This window comes from Chionomys nivalis, chromosome 2, assembly GCF_950005125.1.
Source record: "Chionomys nivalis chromosome 2, mChiNiv1.1, whole genome shotgun sequence".
Lineage (NCBI taxonomy): Eukaryota > Metazoa > Chordata > Mammalia > Rodentia > Cricetidae > Chionomys > Chionomys nivalis.
In genome coordinates this window covers 18,633,625-18,656,441 of record NC_080087.1, presented here as the reverse complement: position 1 = coordinate 18,656,441, position 22,817 = coordinate 18,633,625, and the positions used below count along the sequence as shown (strand labels likewise).

At 45.6% G+C, this 22,817-nt stretch overlaps 1 protein-coding gene across 1 annotated transcript in view; it reads left to right on the top strand.

Moving 5' to 3' along the window:
• The window catches only part of Ppp1r14c (protein phosphatase 1 regulatory inhibitor subunit 14C), a 101,659-nt gene that overhangs the window by 55,107 nt on the left and 23,735 nt on the right, over positions 1 to 22,817 (top strand). Inside the window, exons 2-3 of the mRNA XM_057761893.1 lie at positions 8,331 to 8,414; positions 10,178 to 10,210. Of these exons, the coding sequence (XP_057617876.1) occupies positions 8,331 to 8,414; positions 10,178 to 10,210 (117 nt within the window). The remainder of the gene's footprint in view (positions 1 to 8,330; positions 8,415 to 10,177; positions 10,211 to 22,817) is intronic.

Here is a 22,817-nt window from a genome sequence, read left to right as displayed (position 1 = left end):
TCTTACCACATGTTATTTTATGCAGTTTGAGGAGCCCCCATCTGAAATATTGCAATCCAAAAACACTCCCAAATCTGTAACTTCTGAGGTCATGTTACTACCCCAAAAGCGTTAGATTTGGGAGCTGGGATGCAGCATGGTGGTAGAGCATTTGTGTCATCTGAGTGAGAATGTCCCCCATAGGACCAGGTATTTGAACCCTTAATCCTGAGTTGGTGGTGCTCTTTGGAGAGGTTCAGGAGGAAGTGTGTCAGTTAGAGGTGAGCTTTGAAAGTTTAAGCCTGGAGCCATTTCCTGTTCGTTCACGGCTTCCAGACTGTATTTGAAGCCGTGAGCCCCTAGCTTCTTTCTCCTGGTGCCACGCACGCCCCCACTTGCTGCCTTGCTGCCATGCCTCCCTGCCACGGTGAACTCATACCCTCTGGAACCATAAACCACAGTGACCTGGGTTTTCTGTTTTAATCACAGCAGCAGAAGCGTAGTGAACACAGTGTCCCAGCCCCTTGTTGCTCAGACCCGATGACCTAAGTTCCATCCCCGCAAACCCACATGGTGGAGGGAGAGGACTGACTATCCTCTGACTTTGGCATATCCATCATGGAGTGAGCACACATTTGTGTGCACATAGACACGGGCATGCCCCCATCCACAATGACGGTAAGGCAAATAAAACTTGGAATTTTGCACGTTGGGTTTTTAGATTCGAGGTGGTCAAACGTACAGTTTTTGAGGATGCTCCAAAACTTAAGATCTGATTACCTTTGGTCCTGTGCATCTCAGGTAAAGAGACCTACCCTGAAGCAATGTCCTTGTCCTCTGTCTCCCCCTAAAGAAGCAAGCATGTTTGCCAGTGGGTCACTTCTTCTCTCTGCCAAGGGGTAAGATAGGATTCCTGAGATCCTACTGTAGTTTGCCTGTTTCTACAGCAGTGATTCCCAACTTTCCTAATGCTGAGACCCTTTAACACAGTTCCTCATGTTGTGCTGACCCCTAAGCATAAAATTATTTTTGTTTCTATTTTATAACCGTACTTTTGCCATTGTTATGAATCAATTGTAATTTAAGTATCTGATATGCAGGATATCTGCTATTCAACCTCTCAACTCCCAAGGGGTCTCCACCCACAGGTTGAGAACCTCTGTTCTAGACTCATTTCTCACCACCAGGAATGTCAGTCTTCCTGTCTAGCAGCAGCATTTGTTTGATTGACGCTGTCGTTGTGTTGAGACAGCAGTGAGATCTGGGCTGCTACGACATGCGGCTGTGTCACGAGCCCTTTGTTAATAAAACTGGAAGTGCTAAATGGTGCCTGGGAGCTGTCAAAACTTCAAACACATTGCAAGGTGTTTATAAAATAATGCAACTCATGGTCAGTTGTAGCCTATGTGCTTTCAGGGACAGGAAGCAAGGGAGACAGAATGTTCGGGGGTTGGGACGGCACGTGTAGCAGCCTGGTCCCATCTGCAGCAGTTGCCACTTGTCGTGGTGTTGAGTGCCTCAGAAAAGAACATAAGCTATGGGGTGTGTGGCAAGGGGGTGCTAAGCCTTGCTGTCTTGAGAGACAAAAACAATAATTCCTATAAATAGAGTGTGAAACATCCCTTTATTGTAGTCTTCTGCGGCCAGTGTGCGCATGCGTGTGTGCATGTGTGCATTTGTGTGTGTGTGCCTGGGTGCGCGCGTGCATGCACGTGTGTATGTGTGTGTGTGTGTGTGTGCATGCATATGTGTCATCCAGGTAGCCAGGAATGGCCTCTGACTTACCATGAACTTGAGCTCCTGACTGTCCTGCCCCACCTCCTGAACGCTGGGGTTACAGACAGGTGTCAGCCTGTCTGGTTGCTGTGATGTTTTTAAAGGAGTAGTTGGTGAGACTGGTGGCTCAGCTCTGAGGAGACTTCTGCTGAATGAGTTCAATTAGTCTTTAAAGCGAGCAGGTGCTAGACAACCACTACGGTGTGCTCTCAGATTGGAACAGTGTCTCCTATCTGCTCCTGTTGTTTATCACCCAAGCAGAGGGCACCCTGGCCCTGCTAGGAGGCCATGCTGCTTATATAGTGTGCATGGGGGTTGGGCACTGGCCATATGTCTTGGTAGTGAGGCTCCCAGACACACTGCTAGCCAGCCGTGGCTCCTCAAGCCCCTGCCAGCTCGTCTCTCCTCAGTCACGATTTTATTTTGTCCCTTCTGAGCTTTGTCAGCTAGCTCTCCAGGTTCTTCTTCCACAGTTGATTTCTCTGCTTCTCCAGAGAGCTTCTTTCATAGGAGGTAAAAATGTTAAGATGAAAGACCTGAAGTGTCAACATGCCTATGGTGTTTCCTGTCACCATTGACTGACCTAATGGGGAGGAGATGCGTCATAGTTAGAAAATATCTCTCCTTCGGATTCTGGAGTCCCTGCTTGTTCTGCATCAGGTATGGCTTGTCTCTGAAGGCCCGTGTACTCCAAGCTTGGTCCCCAATATGGTGATATTGAATTGGTAGAATCTTTAAGAGGGGGGAGGTACTTAGATCATACAAACTGTCCCCTCATGAAGAGGTTAGTGTCGGCATGGCAGAGTGGAGTGGGTCTAGTCTCACAGGCATGGGTCAGTTTCCAAATGAGTCCATTGTCATTGAAGGGTGATCCCGGCCCCTCCCCTGCCCCTTGTTTCCTGACTCCCATCTGATTTCTTACGTGTGTCTTACTGTGTGATGCCACTATGATGTTCTCATGCTCTTGGATTTCCAGAAGAGTGAGCTGAATAAACCTCTTTTCTTTGTAAGTCTTTCAGCTTTAGGCTTCGCGTTACAGCTACACAAAACAGATGAAGGGCTGGCTCCTGGTGTTGAGCACTCAGTGTGCTGTTGGGAAGCCTGCTGGATTTGGTGCTCTAACCTAATGTGGGCATCCCGATTCCTCGTGAAAGCCTCTGGTCTGTCTTTAATTCCCAGGGTTTTGATACTTTTCCATGGGACTAATTTATTGCAGATTGCTAATCTGGATATTTAATATTACCATATCATTTGCATATGTATCAGTTAAAACAGGTATAAACTCCTGATGCTTATGCTTCTTCCAATTATGAAATTATACCGGAATTGCAAATTAAACATAAGCCACAAGCATCTTAAATGTACACCATTTACCTACTGGGATGGCTGACATCATTCTTTCTGTAGCAGAAAATCTGTACCTGTTGCTGCGGCTCAGGGTCGGCTGGATGACATCTCCCAGCATCACTTGGTGTGAATGAGTCATTCCCATTTTATTAAATTTGTATAAATTTAGAATACGCTCTGATCTTTGTCTCATTAGCCCATAGCAAATAATGTAAATCCCGTTTGGCATAATGTGTAAATGCAGTTGGCCCAGCTTGATGTGGTCATAGGTGATTGTTTGTTGTTGTTGTTTATGGGAAGTTTGGGGGATTGTCGTTAGGAGGAAAACATGAGGTATTAATGTTTTCATAGAGCACTCAAACACTACTAAGGGTTCTGTTCTCGTCTTGTCTCTCCTATGGCAATCGCCCTGCTCCACACAGGCTTACATAGAGGTGAGACATCAGATGTTTGGATGGTTTTCTCGTGAGTGTCTGGACAGCCCACAATAGCTGGTGTTTACTAGGCTCCTCAGCCTCCCCCTCTGCTGCCCCCTACTTCTCTAGAGATGCCAAAGCCTACATAGCGGTTCATATCATTGTGTCCTCCCATGCCTGCTTTGGGATGGAGACTTCTGAGCCCTGCAGAGGAGCTGTATTGTATAGAGCTGGAAAACACTATCTTTTCCAAATCTAAGTTTAGCTTGAGCATCCTGCTGGCCTTGCACTGCTGGGACAGGGTGGCATTTGCATTGACCACTCTCAGTGTGCACCTTCTGGCTAGTTGGAAATATGTATATGTATATGTGTATGTATATGTATATATGTGGGGGTGCAAGGGAGGGGGGGAGAGGAGCGGGAGAGAAAGGTTATGCGTGGTGTGGTGTATGGCAGTGAGATTGTAATCCAGGCAGTTTGTATGCATACGTGTGCATGTGTGAGAGTGTGCATGTGAAAGAAAGCATGCACGGTGGGGTGTGTGGTGGTATGAGCAGTGTTCACGTTGGTGCATGTGAACATGTGTGTAGTATAGTGGTGTAGATACACGTGTGTGTGTCCGTGGTGGTGTGTATGCGAGGGCATTTGTCACTGCTGCAGGAGGACTTGACTTCATAGTCTGCCTCGGCTGCAGCGCCATGTACTAACGTCAGAGCCCGTGATGAGCTCCCGGCTATCAGGGCCACACATTGTCACTCAATGCTGCAGTGTGGCCCTGAGCATTGCAGAGTGGGTATCCTGTCTCTTCTTCATAGCTGTGGGGAGGCTGGTCATGCTGACCTCACAGCTGCTGGGTAGGTTGGAAAAGTCTTCAAGGTCCCTGTGTCCCTGTTATTTCCCTCGTTCTCTAGAACATCTTGGGCCCAGAACCTGGGTCTGATCTTCTCTTCTTTCGGCCCCAGCATTCAGTTCTTTCCTGATGTTATTCTCCTTCCCTGGTGTTCACACTCTCTAACTCTTCCTTCCATTCTTGAGGGCTCCCGCTCCAGTCCAGCTGCCTCACACCTGGATGAGACTAGCCCTGTCCACACAGCCTCCCAGCTTCCCCATCAGCCTGGCCTGTAACTGGCCCAGCTCCTTCCTTTGTCCTTTCCCACACTTGCTCAGGGGCCTTCAGCGGCCATGTTCTCAGCAAGGTGACATCAGTCGTGACTGTCCAAGTTCATTTCCCCTACTCCTATTTCCTGGAAAGTCTTTAAAAACCGAGATTTTTGTATGTTTTTTACATTAAGGATGACAGTTTGGCCGACTTTGGGGAGGTGGGTATCTATTTCTCACTCAGTTTCTGGAAAACCGTGAGACAATGGCGGGAACGTACTTCAGTTTGACTGTTGGTCAGGCTTAACGGCTTTTGTTTGTTTGTTATTCGATCTGGGGCAAGTGACCTGGGTCCCATTCTGCCTCCTTCTTGTTATAGAAACTGTTTTTATTGGAGTCCAAGCTGAGAGAATGTGTGGGATGTTTTAAAGATCTGTAATTTTTTAAAAGAGAGGCATCTTTGGGGTTTCTGTGGATGGCGGAATACATCCATCACAGAAACCCCCAAAACCGCAGAACAAAAAAAACCCATCCATTTGGGATTTTTGTTCTGTGGTCCATTCCTGTGATAGGTGGTGAATGGAAGCCTTTGGAGGTCAGGTTCGGCTTTCACTCTCGAGTACCTGTTAAATGCACTCATTTTATATCTGAAAATAAAAATGTGTTATCTTGATAGCTGAAGGGAGAAATCAAGTGTCTCTCAGAATCACTTCTCTCCCACCAGGACTTCGGGTCACAGCCTCAGTACCAGCAGACTTCTTGCCTAAAGATGCGTGGAAGCGGGGCTGCCTAGCATTCTCCAGCACTCTGAAGACCATGGCTTCACTTCTGGACACCAGAGCCTCTGTGTGGGGATACATCTTTAATATGGGGCAAATATCAAAAGACAGTCAAACTCTCTTAGGCCCCTGTAGACTCTGGGAGCCTTCGCTGCCGCCCAGGAAATGGTTGGGTCCCTCGTTGTTCTAGGATCAACATCCACAGTCCAAAGCCAAAGAGAACCTCCATGCATGTAGAGTCACTCGCCAGCCTTTGAAATCCTCTGCTCTGTGTTCAAGCTGCACGTGGCTGCCCCAGGCCTCTGAGGCATCTGGTCAGGTGGAGACTTTGTGGCTACCTGAGGTGCCTGTGATTATTACTCAGTCAGCCCTTCCCCTGTGTCAGCATTGCCTCGAGCGCAGAGGTCTCCAGTCAGGAGATCTCCTGTCTCAGGCGTGACCCGGGAGGGAGTGACCTCAAGACTCAATATTTCCTCCGCACCTCTTAATCTCTGTTGAGACTAAGGCTTTGTAGGATTGAGACTTTGCTTCTTGACTCTGGTTCAGAGAACTAGCGTCCTCACGGTCATGCTACCCATCGGGACCTTTTGTGATGAAGAAACGTTCTAAATCTAGTGCAGAAGCCATGCGCTGCACGCACGCTCTCAAACTCTTGAAATGTGGCTGGTGTGAATGAAAAACTGAATCCATGTCTGGCTTGCATTGCGAGGTGCTCAAATACCACCCGCGGCAACCATGTTAGACAACCTAGCTCTCCAGGTCTGGGGAAAGGGGTCAAGCATAGGCGCTAACAGAGAGCCACAGCCCTGTGCACTCCTAATGAGAGGACATCTGACTGAGGTGCCCGTCCCTGGGGCAAGCGTCATCACACAAGTCCAAGCTGGTTTGATAATGCTTGACTCACCATCAAACAGTTTTCTGTTCCTGTGATCCTTTTTTAGGGGGGGGGGAGGACCCCACTGCTGTACTGTTCTGAAAAGGTAGTCATTATTGACTGCGCTTTTGTGTCCTAGAACGGAGAACTCTAAACTGCCCGCGGCTCCCATTTCTTGAGCAGGGTCTATGCCAGGTTCCTCTGTTTGATTTCACAAAGCCATGACCTAAATATTCGGTGTCCACACAGGATAAATACTGAACCCAGAGATCTGTTCTAGGAAGGAGTAGGGACAAAGGCGAGAGGGAGGCACTGTCATCTGCGGCTTAGATTAAAACTCGGGGGTCTGTTTTGCTGTGGCTTTCCTTGAATGGAGCCAGCTGAGACCTGCGAAGGTGTTCTTGTGTTAAGAGGGACTGAATGAAGATGTGATGAGCTGTGGGTGGAGCTGAATTCCCCAGCTTCGTTTTCTTGGGGGCTCATCATTAGGCCTTGTACATCCTTTGGCCTGGAGATGCCTACGGGGTAAATGACCGGCCTGGTACCACCTACGGATGAATCGCCAGTGCATGTCCTCCCACAGTACCCTGCATCCCTGCTGGACTCTGCCCGTTGTTCTGTTGGGCTTCACTGTTGGTATCTGCATCCTCATTGGTCCTTTCACTGTGGAGAATCTATGAAAAGTCTAAACTGCTACTGCTTATCTGTTTACCACATCCCCCACCCTCTAGTCCCTATCTCCCCCTCCCAGTGTTCCTTTCTGCCCTGATTGCAAATATATAACTTCAAAAATAGATTTCAAATATATATAAAATCAGATTGTTAGAGAGGTTCAGAATGTGAGCCTTGCCTGGAAGTCAAGACCAGGTAATTTATTTAGAAGGAGTGGCTAAGGCCATGTGACCCTCGGTGCATGCACATGTGTAGCTTCCTGCCAGCCACTGCTGACTCCCCTCAGTTCTCACTGCTGCTGAACAGAGTCAGACAGTTGGTGATTTCGCGTAGCAAGATGAAACACAGAGGTGCAGATCTCTCTTGCATTTTGGTTTATTTTCACATTTGACTGTGTTACTCAGTGATTAAAGGGAAGACTCAGGGGACAGAGCAGAGGGCAGGGGACCGAGGCTACCGAGTGCTGTATATTCTGCTTCCAAACCAGTGAAGGCTTTCACCCTTCCTGCCCCCTTTTCTGGCCTGGATGTCTTTGATTGCTCAGCCCAAGTTAGCTGGAATATAATATAAGGCATCTGCTCAGACGTGCTTTGACCTGGTGTCTTAGTTTTATCTATAAAATGTTTTAAAAATATTTTTATTATTTCTTAGAGAATTTCACACAACATATCTTGACCATATTCATTCCCCTCTCCTCCCCGCTACTCCCTCCTGGCCCACCCTTCTCCCACCCTTCCTGTCCTGTTTTATATATATGAGATTGTCCTGCTGTGACTGTCTTGGTCCTCCCAGCTCTCCCCACTCTTGTGTCAACCTTGTCCAAAACTTGGTCTCTTTTATGGCAGCAAGAGGCTACCAGCAATGTCCAGGGCTCCCCACTTCCTCAGCCTGAACTTGTCCAGAGGGAGGGAACCTTTCTCAGAATCCCCTTGGGTCTTGGATGCCACATTCATGGTGGGTCTGTACCTGAGTAGGTGACCTCAGGTTTTCTACAGACCGGGAAGTGTGAGGGAAGACGGGGACCACAATAAAGACTGGCGTGGTCACTGAGAGAGAAGCATATGCTGGATCAGAAACTGTAGTTCTCACCGTTTTTGTGCTCTGCTCTGCCAGTCTGTCGTCTATGCAAAGGTGTGATTTACTGTTAGAAGCAGAATGCAATGCTAACTGCTCCTTCGTTTCCCCTCATCCCTCCTTTCCTTTCTCCCTTTCCTGTCCCACCTCTCATCTCCCCCCCCCTTTTCTTCACCCTCTTTCTCCACCTCCACCCATCCCTCTAGCCTTGCTCTCACCTTCTTACCCATCACCCTTCTGGCTGGATAACTGAGTCCATAGTGTGTACTACCTCGTTTCTTCCTGTACTAAAGTCTTCCTCTTCACTCCCGCCAGGAAGAAGAAATGCCAGATGTAGAAATTGACATTGATGACCTTCTTGATGCCGACAGCGAGGAAGAAAGAGCTTCGAAATTACAGGTAAACAGCTTTCAGAATCTAGATTCTTCTGAGCATGGATGTTTGATCTACTTTGGTTTCCAGAACCTGGGCAGAACTGATGTTGCCTGGTGGGAACACTGGCGGTCACCAGGGTTTGAACAGTGGCATTTGGCAGAGCAGAGGGCATTAGTGCTAGCATTTCACCAATTAGTGCATGTCTGATAATAGAACAGCTGCTGACAGCAGACAGTGGTCCAGGGACCTTCTGGGGCAGTGCTCCCGAGGGCGTATTATCTTGGGAGACAGAGTTGTCTCTACCTTGAAAAGTCAATCTCCAGGGAAGAGAGGGTTACCATGCAGGCAGGTACGAAGGAAAGAAACTGTGCCAGACTGGGGAATATCCAAGCCCTGGGCACTAGTCTTGCAACTGTGGATTAAATCATTCATGAGAGCAATTCCTAGAATTAGATGGCTTGGAATGTGATTCGGTTTAGCAAAGTATATTTTTATTAGGTGCTCACTTGATTGTATTGTGCCAGAACAGCTGGGATTGAAGTGTTTAATGTTCCATATCAGAAAGCAATGAAACACAGTTCTTCCCATGGGAGATCGGGTCCACCACTTCTCCATCTGCACTGCGCAGTTTCTAAAACTAATTAACCCATGGCCTGCCATTGTTCTTAACGCCCACTGGTAATCACTGTTGGTGGCTGTTGACAATCCCCAGTGGCACAGGGTGACTGGCACCAGTCAAAGTGCCCATTTTATTTCATTGATGTGATTAATGTGTTCATAATTACCAGTGCCCTTGGGAGTGGAGAGCAGCGTTTGCTACAATGATTATTCCTTGTGTGAAGATTTCACCGGGAGACAATAGCTTTTTTTTTTTAAAAAAAAAAAAAGTGAAATAGGTGTTAGTTCTGTAGAAAATAAAATGACATAAAAAATAAGCTGAGAACTGGGAAAGGTTTTTATCTTCCAGTCCCTTTCTTGCTTGGTCCAGGTGAGTAAGGAAAGAAGAGCCAAGGACCATCTATGGCTGAAGCATGGCCAGTGCCCTCTCTCCATGTCCACGTGGTTGCCACCGTCTTTACATAGGCAGGGTCTCCGCTTTAAGTATGTCTAGTTTAATATTAACCAGGTAGAGAGTTCAAAGGGAAGGGTGTGAATATGTGCGTGCATGCATGCGTGCGTGCATGTGTGTGTGTAGAAAGAGGTAAAAAAAAATCTTTAAAGCAAACTCTGCTCAATAAGGCATTTACAACCTAGTGAGGGTTATATCTGATTTTCCAAACCCTAATAGCCCCCAAAGCAAGTCTTTTGTAAATCAAAAACTCTATGAGTATCTGTGTGCATATGTACCCACGCTAAGGACAAAACATGGCTGCATATGAATGACATTTTTATATCTTAGCTGACCAAGTGATACTGAAATAAAATGTGATTGTAGATAGTCAAAAGGAAGTCTTGGCAGACGGTTGTTAAATGATAATTTAAAGATGAAATGAGGGGCCCGGAGAGAAGGCTCAGCAATGAAGAACACCTCCTGCTCTTCTAGAGGGCTAGAAGTCAGTTCCCAGCTCCCATATCAGGTAGCTCACAACTACCTGTAACTGCAGCTCCATGGGATGTCCAGTATCCTCGTGTGGCGTTCATAGATACTGCACGTATGTGTACATACTCCACAGACATACCATATACATACTTTGAGATAAAATAAATTAAGAATAAATGACTTTTTATTTCACTTTAAAGGCAATGAATTTAAAATAAAAAGTGACTTTCTGTGTGTTTAATTCTAGGAAGCTCTCGTAGACTGCTATAAACCAACAGAGGTAAGCAAATTACTCTACTAAGTACTGTGCTAGAATTGGTTTTTGTCAAATCAATTTGTCTGTTTTGAAAGCTTAGCTACAGCAAGTGAATACAAATGGCCGGTTTCCATCCTTGAGTGCCTGTGCTCTCGCTGTGCTGGTGTCGTTGTTTCTAAGCCTCAACCTGTTTAGTTCAGGAAGATGCTAATGGAACAGGGTGTGCTTATGCTTTAGGGAAAAATCTTCACAAAAAATTGTGAGGGGATGCAGAATCATCATAGAGGGAGAATATACCTTATGGCTTTATGGGTATACATTTTTAAAGAATGCTTAAAACCGGGGCTGGAGAGATGGATTAGTGGTTAAGAGCACTGGTTGCTTTTCCAGAGGACCTGGGTTCGGTTCCCTGCAGCTCTATGGCAGCTCACAACCACCTGTAACTTCAGTTCCGAGGGATTCAGTGCCCCATTTCTGACATCTGTGGGTAGTAGACATACACCTATGCATATGGTGTATATGCATACATGCAGGAAAACATACACATGATTGCCTTTATTAGGAGAAAAATGTTATGCCTTCTCTGGGTATTTCTCAAGTGATATGCATTAGCAGAGGAAACAATGGATATTGCTGATTAGACCAAATCAATCGATGTAGTATCTAAACGATTAAAAGCAAAAACAAGGGAGATATTAAGATTTTAAGATATTAAGATGTTAAGATATTAAAGTTATGAAACTATTGCCCCCTGCCAAATACTTTCAGTTTGTTCTTATGATAAACCAGAGATATTAGAAAACTTACCAGGTGTTTGGGGGGTTACTTAATACCAAAGCATGGCGATAATTCTTCTGATTTCTGATGTAGTAAATTATGTAGGAAAAACGCTTTTAGGTGTGTGTATGTGTGAGTTGAAAGTGTTTTGTAATCATTTGGTTGAGGGTAGATATCAGTGAGAACTATATATTTAAAGCCTCCAGTTTTGATTACATCCTATGGAAATTTAAATGATTAATTTTGTCTGTTAAAAGTGCATTTTGGTGAACATAACATACATTCGTACTTTTGAAAACCTCCAAATGTTATAATACCTGAGAAAGCAAAGGTTGTGTTCCTTCCCCCGTATCTCTAGAATCACAAATTTAACATTTATATTTAACACATTTGTCTAATTCTTTTTATTTGCTATTATATCCCTAGATATGTATTTATTGCTTTTATTCTTCATCTGTCTGTTGACTTGAGAGGAAAAATGATAGTTCTTTAGGAATTGCCATAATTCCTTTCCATAAATCACCTCAATAAAGTAATCTAGCCATATTTTATTAAATCAATAGTTGAAGCCTATAATATTATGACAGAAGTGTTTTCACTACTAAGCCAACAGTAAACTAGGGCCATGGCTCCTTTTGTGTGTGTGTGTGTGCGTGTATGCGTGTGCGTGTGTGTGTGCGTGCGTGCGTGTGTGCGTGTGTGTGTGTGTGTGCGTGTGTGTGTGTGTATGTGCGTGTGTGTGTCCCTTTGACTTTCCTGGAGTTGATAAGTTCTGGGTCTTTGATCTAGCCTCATCTCTGGTGTTATTTTTGTCGACTTCCACTGTTTTTGTCTATCCATAATGTTTCCCGCATGCTCAGTGCTTCACTCTCGCCCCTTCTCCCTAAAACCTTCCTCCTGGAGCTGCTGCTCAGTGGTTTAGAGATGCTGTTCCCGGGCTCTGCTGAGAGCTCGACTTGAGATTTCTGTTCATTGCTGTCCCTGATCATCAGCCTCCATATCCCGGTCTCCTGTACTTTGGAGATGGTTGGGACCCACCATCCAGTAATATTTTTGGAAAGGATATTTATAGGTACATTTTTTGAATTCCAGTATATGGGATACTATACCTCAATCAATTTTAACAGAAAATATAATAGAAGTCTAAGATAAAGTCATAATTAAACTCAAGTTGAAATACACTATTCTATGGTGGTGGGTATCATTTCTAGTGGTAAGAAGTCCAAAGCCATTTCTGCTCTTAGACTTTTGCATGTGCCGGCTTCTCTCCAGTGATCTTGTGGAGTTCTTTCTATATTTTTAAATTTCACAGTAGCTCTGGTGTGATGCTGTGTATTCTATTAACTCTTAGAGCTTTCTGTGTTTCAGAAATCACCTATGTTTTACTCATTCTTTTTATTTATTTCTTCCTCAGCTTTCTGCATCTTGGGCTTTCTTCTTTCTTAGAAATCAACTTAAGATGGAACCTCGAAGCTCATTCCCATTTTGGTTTCCCTGTCCTTCACTTCATCCCAGCTTCTGAAAGGCTTCCTGGACTGTAGTTATTTTAGTGATTTTATTGACATCTTATAATGACATCTAACAGCCAAGATGTCTTTCTGAACTGGTTTCCATTTGTGTTAGTTTTTCTTCCTGGTTCAGGGCTCAATTTTATTCCCTTTTCTATGTGAGGATTTTAATCAGGTGTTTTTTTTTTTCAATTTTATTATTGGGTCTTATTATGAGGTGAGCAGCCTGGCAGTCAGACTTTTTATGCTGTTTTATGTGGAATGAGAGAAGGTCAATATAATCATGAGCAATGTAAAAATGCTGGCCTCTTAAAATTACATTATAGTGAGCTGTCACCATTGTTGCCATAAACACAGAGATTTCTGTTTACACAACAAAAATATCACACACTTTCCTGAGAACAGATCCCCCACTTTAAGTGGTGGATGACTACTTCGATGTCTCACCTCTTCCTCCCACACACACACACCAGGGAGATTCAGGTTTTGTCATATTGATTGGTCTAGCCGCCTGTCAGAAGAGTGCCAGCTTGACTCCAGGTTTTCTGGAAGCAGAGGGAGGGAGGAGAACCTCCCTCCTTAGCTGTTTGGGGAATAGAGCTTGTTTAGCTACGGAGCGCTGAAGAATGAGTCTGAATTACAACAGTCTGATGTTTGGAGAAGGGTTTAAAGCTGTTCTGGCAGGTTAGACAAGGCTGCTGGGGATGGAGCTTCCGCTGGACATGTAGCTCGGTGTGCAGTGCTTGCCTAGCATGAGCAGGGTCTTGACTTCCATCCCCAGGGCTGAGGTTAAAAGCAATGGCTTATGCCTGCACTGTGGAGAGGCTCTAGTTGCTGCTGAGAGCAACCACATTGGTGAGTGCAGGAAGTCGCTTCTCAGACACTCACTCCCTTTTTGTTCTGTTCCCCTCTTAACCGGATGGCTATTTAAATGAGCCAGCATGGACTGGCTGGTAGATATTTTGATCAGCCCTGTAGACAGCACCCTGAACAACCCTCTTTGTGTTCCCTGATTTTTGCTGTGCCTGGAGATCAAAATTCTCCAGTGGTTCACAGCTATGCCAATAAATGAACACAGAGGGTCCTGTTCCTGCAGCAGAGCTTGGCTAATTCACCCTCCCCCCTTTTGGCATGTTCGTTTGTGCATACTTCTTCATATGGGTGTGTGTGTGGATGTAAGCACGTGTGGATGCATGGAGTCTAGAAAGCGACCTTGCCTGTCATTCCCCAGGTGCTGTCCATCTTGGCCTGGTTTTGTGGTTTGTTGGTTCTGTGAGAGAGGCTGTCTCATTGGCCTGGAGTTCTCCACATAGCCTAAGCTGGTTCGTCAGCAAGCCCTAGGAATCCTCCATCCTCTCCCTCCCCAGGGCTGGGATTATAGTCTTAACTACCAACCTTGGCTGGGGGTTGAACTTGACTCCTCATGCTCCTCCACAGCAAGCACTTTGCCAGCTGAGTTATCTTTCTCCTTAGCCTCAACCTCCACGCTTGATGTGGAGGTTTAGAAGATTAATAGAAGTAATAATAACAATGCAGGCTTTAACTATTCCGAAAGGAGGGAAGTGAACTGGAGTTTCCAAGCGAACGTCTCTGGATTTTTTTTTTAGCCTACGGTTTCGAGGGATGGAAACAGTGCCGCATGAGGGATTCTGTTCATTTACCCTAAAGGGTTCCCTGAGAAAGGTGGAGTGCTTTGTGTTTTGGTGTGCGCTCGTATGACACAGTTTGTGACACCTGGACTGTGAGAGAAGCCACCGGCTTCTATATTTTCAGTTAAGTGGTTCACACCGTATCAACCTACATTGTCATATTTAATCTGCACAGCCATCAGTTAGACTGCAGAGGGTTCGGGCACCTTGTCTGCAGGGCCAGAGCAGGGAGCCAGGGAGCCAGTGCTTGACCCTGAGTTCTGACACTGGGCCTGGAGCTCTGTCGTTCCATCCCACCAGTCTTCCAAGTGCCCAGCCTCAGCGAGAGGTTCAGAACTTTAAAGAGTGTTACCCAATCTGAACGAGATGCTGAATAATTGAAGCACCCCCTGCTTTTAAAGCAGCCATCTCTGGACTGCTGTATTTGATCAAAGTCTCTTTATAGACAGTCATGTCACCGAGAAGTCTGGAATGTAAATTAGGAGTCGTTACTGATGGAGATAGATTGGTTTACAGACTCTTGCTGTGGAGAGGGGATGGGCAGTGGGAAGGAGAATGGGTTCTGAGTTAGCTGAGTCTTTCAGGCAGAACCAGCTAGTGCTCAGTAAGCCTAATTCTTGCTCTCAACTTCTCTGAGCCTCCATTTCCTCTCGTCATCGAGGCCCCCGTGGATGGAAGCATCATAGCCATCCATCCCCCTGCATTTCAGTAACGGTTATTTGCAGCGAAAAATTTAACAGCCATAACAACAGTAATAGCTAGTTAATTAATAAGCTGGGCATTGATCTAATCACATCTTGTGTATTGACTATTCCTTTATGAACACTTTAAACACGTATTAAGTCATTCATGGCTCAGTATTTTCCATAGACTTAGATTTTCAGTGCAGTTTTAGGTCCAAAAAGTAATAGTCCAGAGGAGAGAAAGATTTCCTGCCAGACCTCCAAACTAATCTATGATCAGCATCCCCACCGGTGCAGCCATCTGTAGGTCCTGATGAACCTGCCTTGACACATGGTAACCATGCAAGTCCATAGTCTACGCTAGGGTTCACACTTGTCCTACCACAAGTTTTCAGGGATTTTTGGCCAGTGTCCATCATCATAGGGTCTTACAGAGTAGCTTCACTACCTTGCATCCTGCCTTCTCATCCCTTCTTTCTTCCTTGGACACAACACTGGTTTCTTTGCTGTCCTCAGCTTGTCATCCAGATGGAGTCGTACATCATGTCGCCCAACATACTGGCTTCTTTGTACCCACACATATTAGTCTCCTCTGTATCTTTCCGTGGCTTGACAGCTCACTCCCTTCCACTCACCTACTGAAGGATGTCTTGACTGCCTTCAAGGGTTAACATTGCTGCTCTGAATATTCATGTGAAGGTTTTGTAATGACCTGGTTCCATGTCTTTGGGGTACAGTCCAAGGAACATGATTACAGTATTGTATCTTAAGACTGTATTTGAGGGGCTGGAGAGATGGCTCAGAGGTTAAGAGCACTGGCTGCTCTTCCAGAGATCCTGAGTTCAATTCCCAGCAACCACATGGTGGCTCACAACCATCTGTACTGAGATCTGGCGCCCTCCTCTGCTCTGGCGTGTGGGCATACATCAAGGCAGAATGTTGTATACATAATAAATAAATAAATAAATCTTAAAAAAAAAAGACTGTATTTGAGTTTGTGGTTAACTATCAAACCACCCTTTTAAGGTAGCCAGGTCATTTTTCATTCTCATCAGAAATGAATGTTCCTCCTGTCCCCAATCCCCCACAACATTTAGAGTTGTTGGTACTCCGGACTTTGAGCCATTCTGAGAAGTGTATAGTGAGTTAATTTTTGGAGAGAGAAAAGCTGTATCTACGTTATTTGCTTTTCTCTTGAATATGCATGTCCAATCGTCTCAGCACCATTTTGCGAAAAGTTTATTCTTGTTTCACTCTATTGCCTTTGATCCTTTATCAAAGATAAAGGCTCTATTTCTTGGCTATCCATTCGATGTCATAGATGGGTGTTTTGTTATTTCATAATACCTCACAGTCTCAATTACTCGAGCTTTAGAGTAAGGATTGAAGAGAGATAGCATCAGTTCTCCAAGGCATTCTTCTTTTTTTTTATTAATTAATTTATTTAATTATTAAAGATTTCTGCCTCTTCCCGCCACCACCTCCCATTCCCTCCCCCTCCCCCAATCAAGTCTTCCTTCCTCCTCAGCCCAAAGAGCAAGCAGGTTTCTCTGCCCTGTGGGAGGTCCAAGGACCACCCACCTCCATCCAGGTCTATTAAGGTGAGCATCCAAACTACCTGGGCTCCCACAAAGCCATTACGTGCAATAGGATCAAGAACCCATTGCCATTGTTCTTCAGTTCTCAGTAGTCCTCATTGTCCATTATGTTCAGCGAGACCGGTTTTGTCCCATGCTTTTTCAGACCCCGGCCAGCTGGCCTTGGTGAGTTCCCGATAGAACATCCCCATTGCCTCAGGTCAGAATGGCTAAAATCAAAAACACCAATGATAGCCTCTGCTGGAGAGGTTGTGGAGAAAGGGGCACTCTCATCCATTGCTGGTGGGAATGCAAACTTGTGCAACCACTTTGGAAAGCAGTGTGGCGGTTTCTCAGGAAAGTCGGGTTCAACCTACCTCTCGACCCAGCAATACCACTATTGGGAATATACCCAAGAGATGCCCAAACATACAACAAAAGTATATGCTCAACTATGTTCATAGCAGCATTGTTTGTAATAGCCAGAACCTGGAAACAACCTAGATGTCCTTCAATGGAAGAATGGATGAAGAAAGTATGGAATATATACATATTAGAGTACTACTCAGCAGTAAAAAACAAGGCATTCTTCTATTGGTGTTAAGATCACTGTTGTCAGTCCCGGGCCTCTGCACTTTAGAATCAGCTAGCAGTAACCACAAAAGAAACTTCCTGTGAGATTGTGGGAAGAATCACCGTTTTGATGACACTGTGTCTTCTCACCAGTAGAACTGGGATCCCTCCCCGCATTAGTTTCTTTTTTTTTTTTTTTTTTTTTTTTTTTTTTTGGTTTTTCGAGACAGGGTTTCTCTGTGGCTTTGGAGCCTGTCCTGGAACTAGCTCTGTAGACCAGGCTGGTCTCGAACTCACAGAGATCCGCCTGCCTCTGCCTCCCGAGTGCTGGGATTAAAGGCGTGCGCCACCATCGCCCCGCATTAGTTTCTTTAAGCCCCATTGCTGTGATATGAAATGCCCTGACAATAGCAAATGAAGACAAGAAGGGTTTATCTCGGCTCACAGTTCAAGATGCAGTCCTTTATGGCAGGGAAGTCAAGGCAGCAGGAGCGCGAAGCTGCTGGCTATGTCACATCCACACCAAAAGCGGAGAGCAAGATGAATGTCAGTGCTCAGATCTCCCATTCCACTTTCATGTGGTCAAGGACCCTACCCAGAGAATGGCACCGCCCAGAGTGGGAAGGCCTTCACACCTTACTCCATCCATCCGAGATAATCCCCATAAGCCCCTCCTAACCTCACCTAGATAATCCCTCATAGGTGTCCCTATAGGTACCTGTAGGCTTGTCTCCTAGCTGACACTAGATCCTACCAAGTTGACAATTGGCACCAACCATCAGGCCTGCTGTCTGTTTTTATTCATATAGCCTCAAGTTTAGGGATTCTTTCCTTAACTGTGTCCAATCTCTTCTTCAGTCACCAAACCACCAGAGTTTGCCTACATTTCTGTGAGTGTTTTCCATCACCAGGACTTTCTGTCTGTATTTTCTACTTTGGTTGTGTGTTGTCTGCCTATTCCCCAGACCCTTTGGTATGGGGCCGTAGCTGGTTTAGATTCTTAGCCTGAGAAGTTTCCTGTCATATCTGAATCCCGTTATGAGGGTTGCTGCTTCTTTAAATTGTGACCTTTGATCTCTTTTGTTGTCTTGTGTGGTTTTTTTTTTTTTTCTTGATGAATCGGGTACAGGAGATTGCTATTACTCATCACTGGCAGTCTAGGTCTGGGCAGAGAAGGAACTCATTCTACAAGCTAATGACACAGTCTCAGACTTTGGGTGAGCTCTTGTCCCTGGATTGTAGAGTTTACCAGTTCCTCTCAGTATCCACACCAGCACCCCTACTGCACCTTGCTCTAGCCTTCCACCCCCTCACCCGGAAATGTATACAGACAGCTAGAGTTGTGTTTTTTTGCATCTCCCAAGGGTCCTATATTCTAGAAACACAAAGGATTCCCCTCTGATGTTCAATGTAAGGACTTGGCAGAATTCACAAACTGATGCCACACTCAGACTGGAGTCCCCTTTGTGTTTTTTTATCTCTCCAATAACTTCTCATTTGTGGTTGGGTCCCACCTATATCTGGGTGTTGGTCCCCACAGAAACTGCTTCCTGTGATTTTTCTAGTTCCATTTTTAATCATGTATATTGGCCTACCAGTCTCTGCATTCACATTATCAGTTTTCCCGTGGCCTCCCTTCTCTTACAGATCTGAAAAGGGGTTGCCAAGCTTCCATTTGCCTGCTGGCTTTCTGCTTCTTGGTAGGAAGGAGTGGTTGTATGGATGCCTCTGACTCAGGCTGGAAACAGGAAGATGTATTTAATCTTTACACTATAGCTAGTAGATGAACGCCACTGCCAGCAGTTAAGGGATCTGAGACATAGAAAGGCCACCAAAAGCCCCATGCTTGTCTGTAGACAGGTGAAAGTACGTAAGAAAACCCATAAGGTAAAGCTAGTGCACAAGAGAGCTATAACCTACTTCCTGAATTTGAATCTAATAAAGTAACCTCCCACTTACATACAAACATGCAAAATATCCCAATTCACCACCCATTACATTCTTCGAATGGTGATATTAAAAAGTGATTCTCAAAGAACCTGCTGATTTCTCAGAAGTATATTGTTTTGGGCGTGTCACCCTCTGTCATCTCTCTTCCGCTATGGTTTCCTCTTCTGTGTGCCGCATACAACTGAAGGGTTTCATTTCTTCGGTTTAATTTAGATCCACACTATGGCCTCTTGGCACACGTGCCTTTCTTGACTTGGGTACACCCAAACTCGTAAAGTAGTCAGGGCCGGCTCACTGTGTAGTGAGGAGATAGGAAGAACCAGGTGGGGACTAATACACAAGCCTGCCTTGTGATCTTCAAATATGTGTCGTGGTACTGCCGCGACCATATTCACACAAAGAAATGCGCACAGAGAGGCGGACGGGGGAAGGAGAGGTCTAAAGCCAAGAGTGTTGTTCTGAGCTTTTCCTTATGAGTGTATGCCATCTATCAAATACATCTGTGATGTAGTTGATATAAAAACAGATCAGCAAGACCAAGGGTGGGCCGTTCTGGAAAGTCCGCTTCTAGCTGAAGGTGCTTGTGCCGCTGCTCAGGGTAGAAACATTGAGTTTTCCTTTCAGGGCTGTGATGTCATTGCTCGCCCAGCAGTTGTGCTACAGGCTTGGCTTTGAACAATCAAAGCCTGTCAGTTGCTGTGCGATCAGAGGTCCTCAGGATGATTCAGCCTGAAAGGCAGGGGTGATAAGAAGCATTTCCGGGTCCTAATCATCTGTGGGGTCACAGAAATGTCAGGGGCATGCCCTGGTAAACATGCTGTGGTTTATCAACAAAAACAGGTGTTCTGTGAAAGACAGCCTCCCCTGTTGCTCTTCCCCCTTGCTGGCAGGAAGAAGGCAGACTCTCCTCGTTCAAGCCTGGTGCATGTCACTTTTCTAAGGGGCTTTGGTGGTGGCTGTGGTTAGTTCATCATGTGTGTTTCAGATCTCTGTCAGTGTAGCATCCTAAGCAGTCTTGCAAGCTGTTATCCTGTTTATGCTGCCATGGACTGACCCATGCAGTCTTCCTGGAATAGGTTAGGGTGGAGAGGTCATATGAACGGAGTACTGACGTACTGATGGCACAGAGAAGCTGTGTGGGTGTCTGCAGGAGGCACAGCCCTTGCTTTACCTCAACCGCTTTACTCATTTGCTCCACATGTTTACAGACTGTGATTGACTTAAAGACGGGGCCACAACAGTGAACACACAGTGCTATATAAAAGGCAATCTCTTTAGAAGGCAACTTTGGTTGGAATTTAAATGCTCAAAAGATTATCAAAATAGGAAAGAAGGCGTCACCACCCTTTGCTCAGCCCATCAGTGCTTTTCTAAGTTAGGAACTGAAGTGGTTGCCAGGTTTAGAGGAACTGCTCCAGCATGGGGCATCCACACTGCTCAGCCTAAGGGCTCTGAGTTCTCAGGCAGGAAACTCTGTACTATGCCCATGTTAAGCCCTCCCCAACCGGCTCCTGATGAGACTTTTTTTTTCTTTTTTTTTTTATTAATTAATTCCATTCCCATTCCCTCCCCCTCCCCCAATCAAGTCTTCCTTCCTCCTCAGCCCAAAGAGCAAGCAGGTTTCTCTGCCCTGTGGGAGGTCCAAGGACCACCCACCTCCATCCAGGTCTATTAAGGTGAGCATCCAAACTACCTGGGCTCCCACAAAGCCATTACATGCAATAGGATCAAGAACCCATTGCCATTGTTCTTCAGTTCTCAGTAGTCCTCATTGTCCATTATGTTCAGCGAGACCGGTTTTGTCCCATGCTTTTTCAGACCCCGGCCAGCTGGCCTTGGTGAGTTCCCGATAGATCATCCCCATTGCCTCAGTGTGTGGGTGCACCCCTCACCGTCCTGAGTTCCTTGCTCGTGCTCACTCTCCTTCTGCTCCTCCTTTGGATCGTGAGACTTCAGTCCAGTGCTCCAATGTTGGTCTCTGTCTCTGTAAGATACAAGAGGGACAGAATTTGTCGAAGTAAGAGATTAGTGAATTGGAAACATACCCTTCTCCCCAAGGGAGGCCTCACTCTTTCTGAGGAGTGGAGGAAGGTGAAGGGGGAGGGAGTGGGAAGAGGGGAGGGAGAGGAAACTGTCGGTATATAAAATGAATAAAAATTTTAAAACAAAAACAAAAAGAAACTTGTCCTTTGAAGGGTATTACGCTTCACCCCTCATTCAAAATGATCCCCAGAAAACTTCTTATATATCCCTAGTTAATAAAACGATGTTGGGGAAAGAGTAAAGTCACCATAAGCATGGGCTTACCAAGAACAAAGGAAAAGCAAAGCTGCCATTCTCAGAAGACAGAACTTGGTGCTTTCAAAGATAAACCAGAGTCATAAGGAGCTGCTTTGCAGTGCTACAGCCATTGGTGGGACAGCCCTGAAGCTCTGTAGAGTAACAGGGCAGTAGATTCTAAAGAAGCAATCTCACTAATCGTGGTGAGATACCCAGGAGGCTGTAGCAGGTGGCTAAAGGATCTCGGTCCCTGCACATTTTCATTCCAAGCCTTTTGTGTTGTTTTGTTTTAAGGTTCTATGTAGGCCAGGCTGGCCTCAAAGTCACTGCATAGCAGAGGGTGACCTTGAACTTCTGATTCTCCTGCTTCCACCTGCAGAGTTCTGGGGTTACAGGGATGCACCATGCTGGCCTTGTGTGGTGCTGGGGATTGAACCTAGGTCTCAAGCTTGCTAGGCAAGCACTGTGCCCGCTAAGCTGCATCCCCAGCGCCTTCCTACTCTGTACGCCCCAGGCCTCTCTGCCCAGTTTGTGCTGGAGCTGACATTTGGACTGACATTTAAAATAAACCCCATGCTCTCTCTTCTCTTTGCTACTTCTCTCTGTACTCCTACATGGTGAACATCAGCTCCCTGCTGGGATATCTATAAAGCCCATTAAGGCTGTCTTTATGGAGAGAAAACATCCTGGAAGAGTTTCCTGACATGTGTCATGGGACAAAAGTGTGTGTTTATTTCCTGTTTAGTAAAGATTCAGCTCTCTGCAAAGTTACAGAACTGTTCACAAGACCACCCTCACTGAAAAGCCAGTTGCAGTGGAGGGGTACCTCAGGCTAGCTATGTGCTTGCTGACTGGTTCTCTAGAGGAACCCACAGAAGAACTGAAATCTGTTATCTTTATTGTTCGATTTGTCTGGTCAAGACAACAGATTAAAATAACAGAAGGGAAGAGTTACGAGGAGACAAAGCTGGAAAGATTCTAGACATGCTGCTTCTCTTCTAGTTTCCTCCTCACAGTGGACTGGACAGTTAATTTTCTCATCAGTGATAGGGGACAACATGTTCAGAGTAGCATCACTGGAGACTCCTCTGAGCTTAGGTGTCCAGAGTTTGTCTGGGGAATTGAATGTATTGACATGATTGACTACCCACACAGCTGACCTCAGTCCCTAGGTGATACTCTGGCCCAAAACCCCCACTTGAAATCACCTCATTAGACCATTTTAGCCCAAAGTAAATAAAAAGACTTTGTTGAGGAAGACATACTAAGGGAGTGACCTTTCAGGACACGAGGGCAGAGGGAAGACCTACTCTGTGCCACCCAGTCTTAGATCCCAGGTGTGGGGGTTTGAAAGAAAATGGCTCCCAAAGGGAGTGGCACTATTAGGAGGTATAGCTTTGTCATAGTAGGTATGACCTTGTTGGAGGAAGTATGTCACTGTGGGAGTGGGTTTTGAGATCTCATATATGCTCAAGCCACACCGCTATCATATTATACTTCCTGTTGCCTGCATATCAACATGTAGCAGCACGTCTGCCTGCACGCTGCCATGCTCCTCACCGTAATGGTAATGAACTAAATCTCTGAAACTGTAAGCCAGCCCCAATTTAATGCTTCCTTTGTAAGAATTGCTG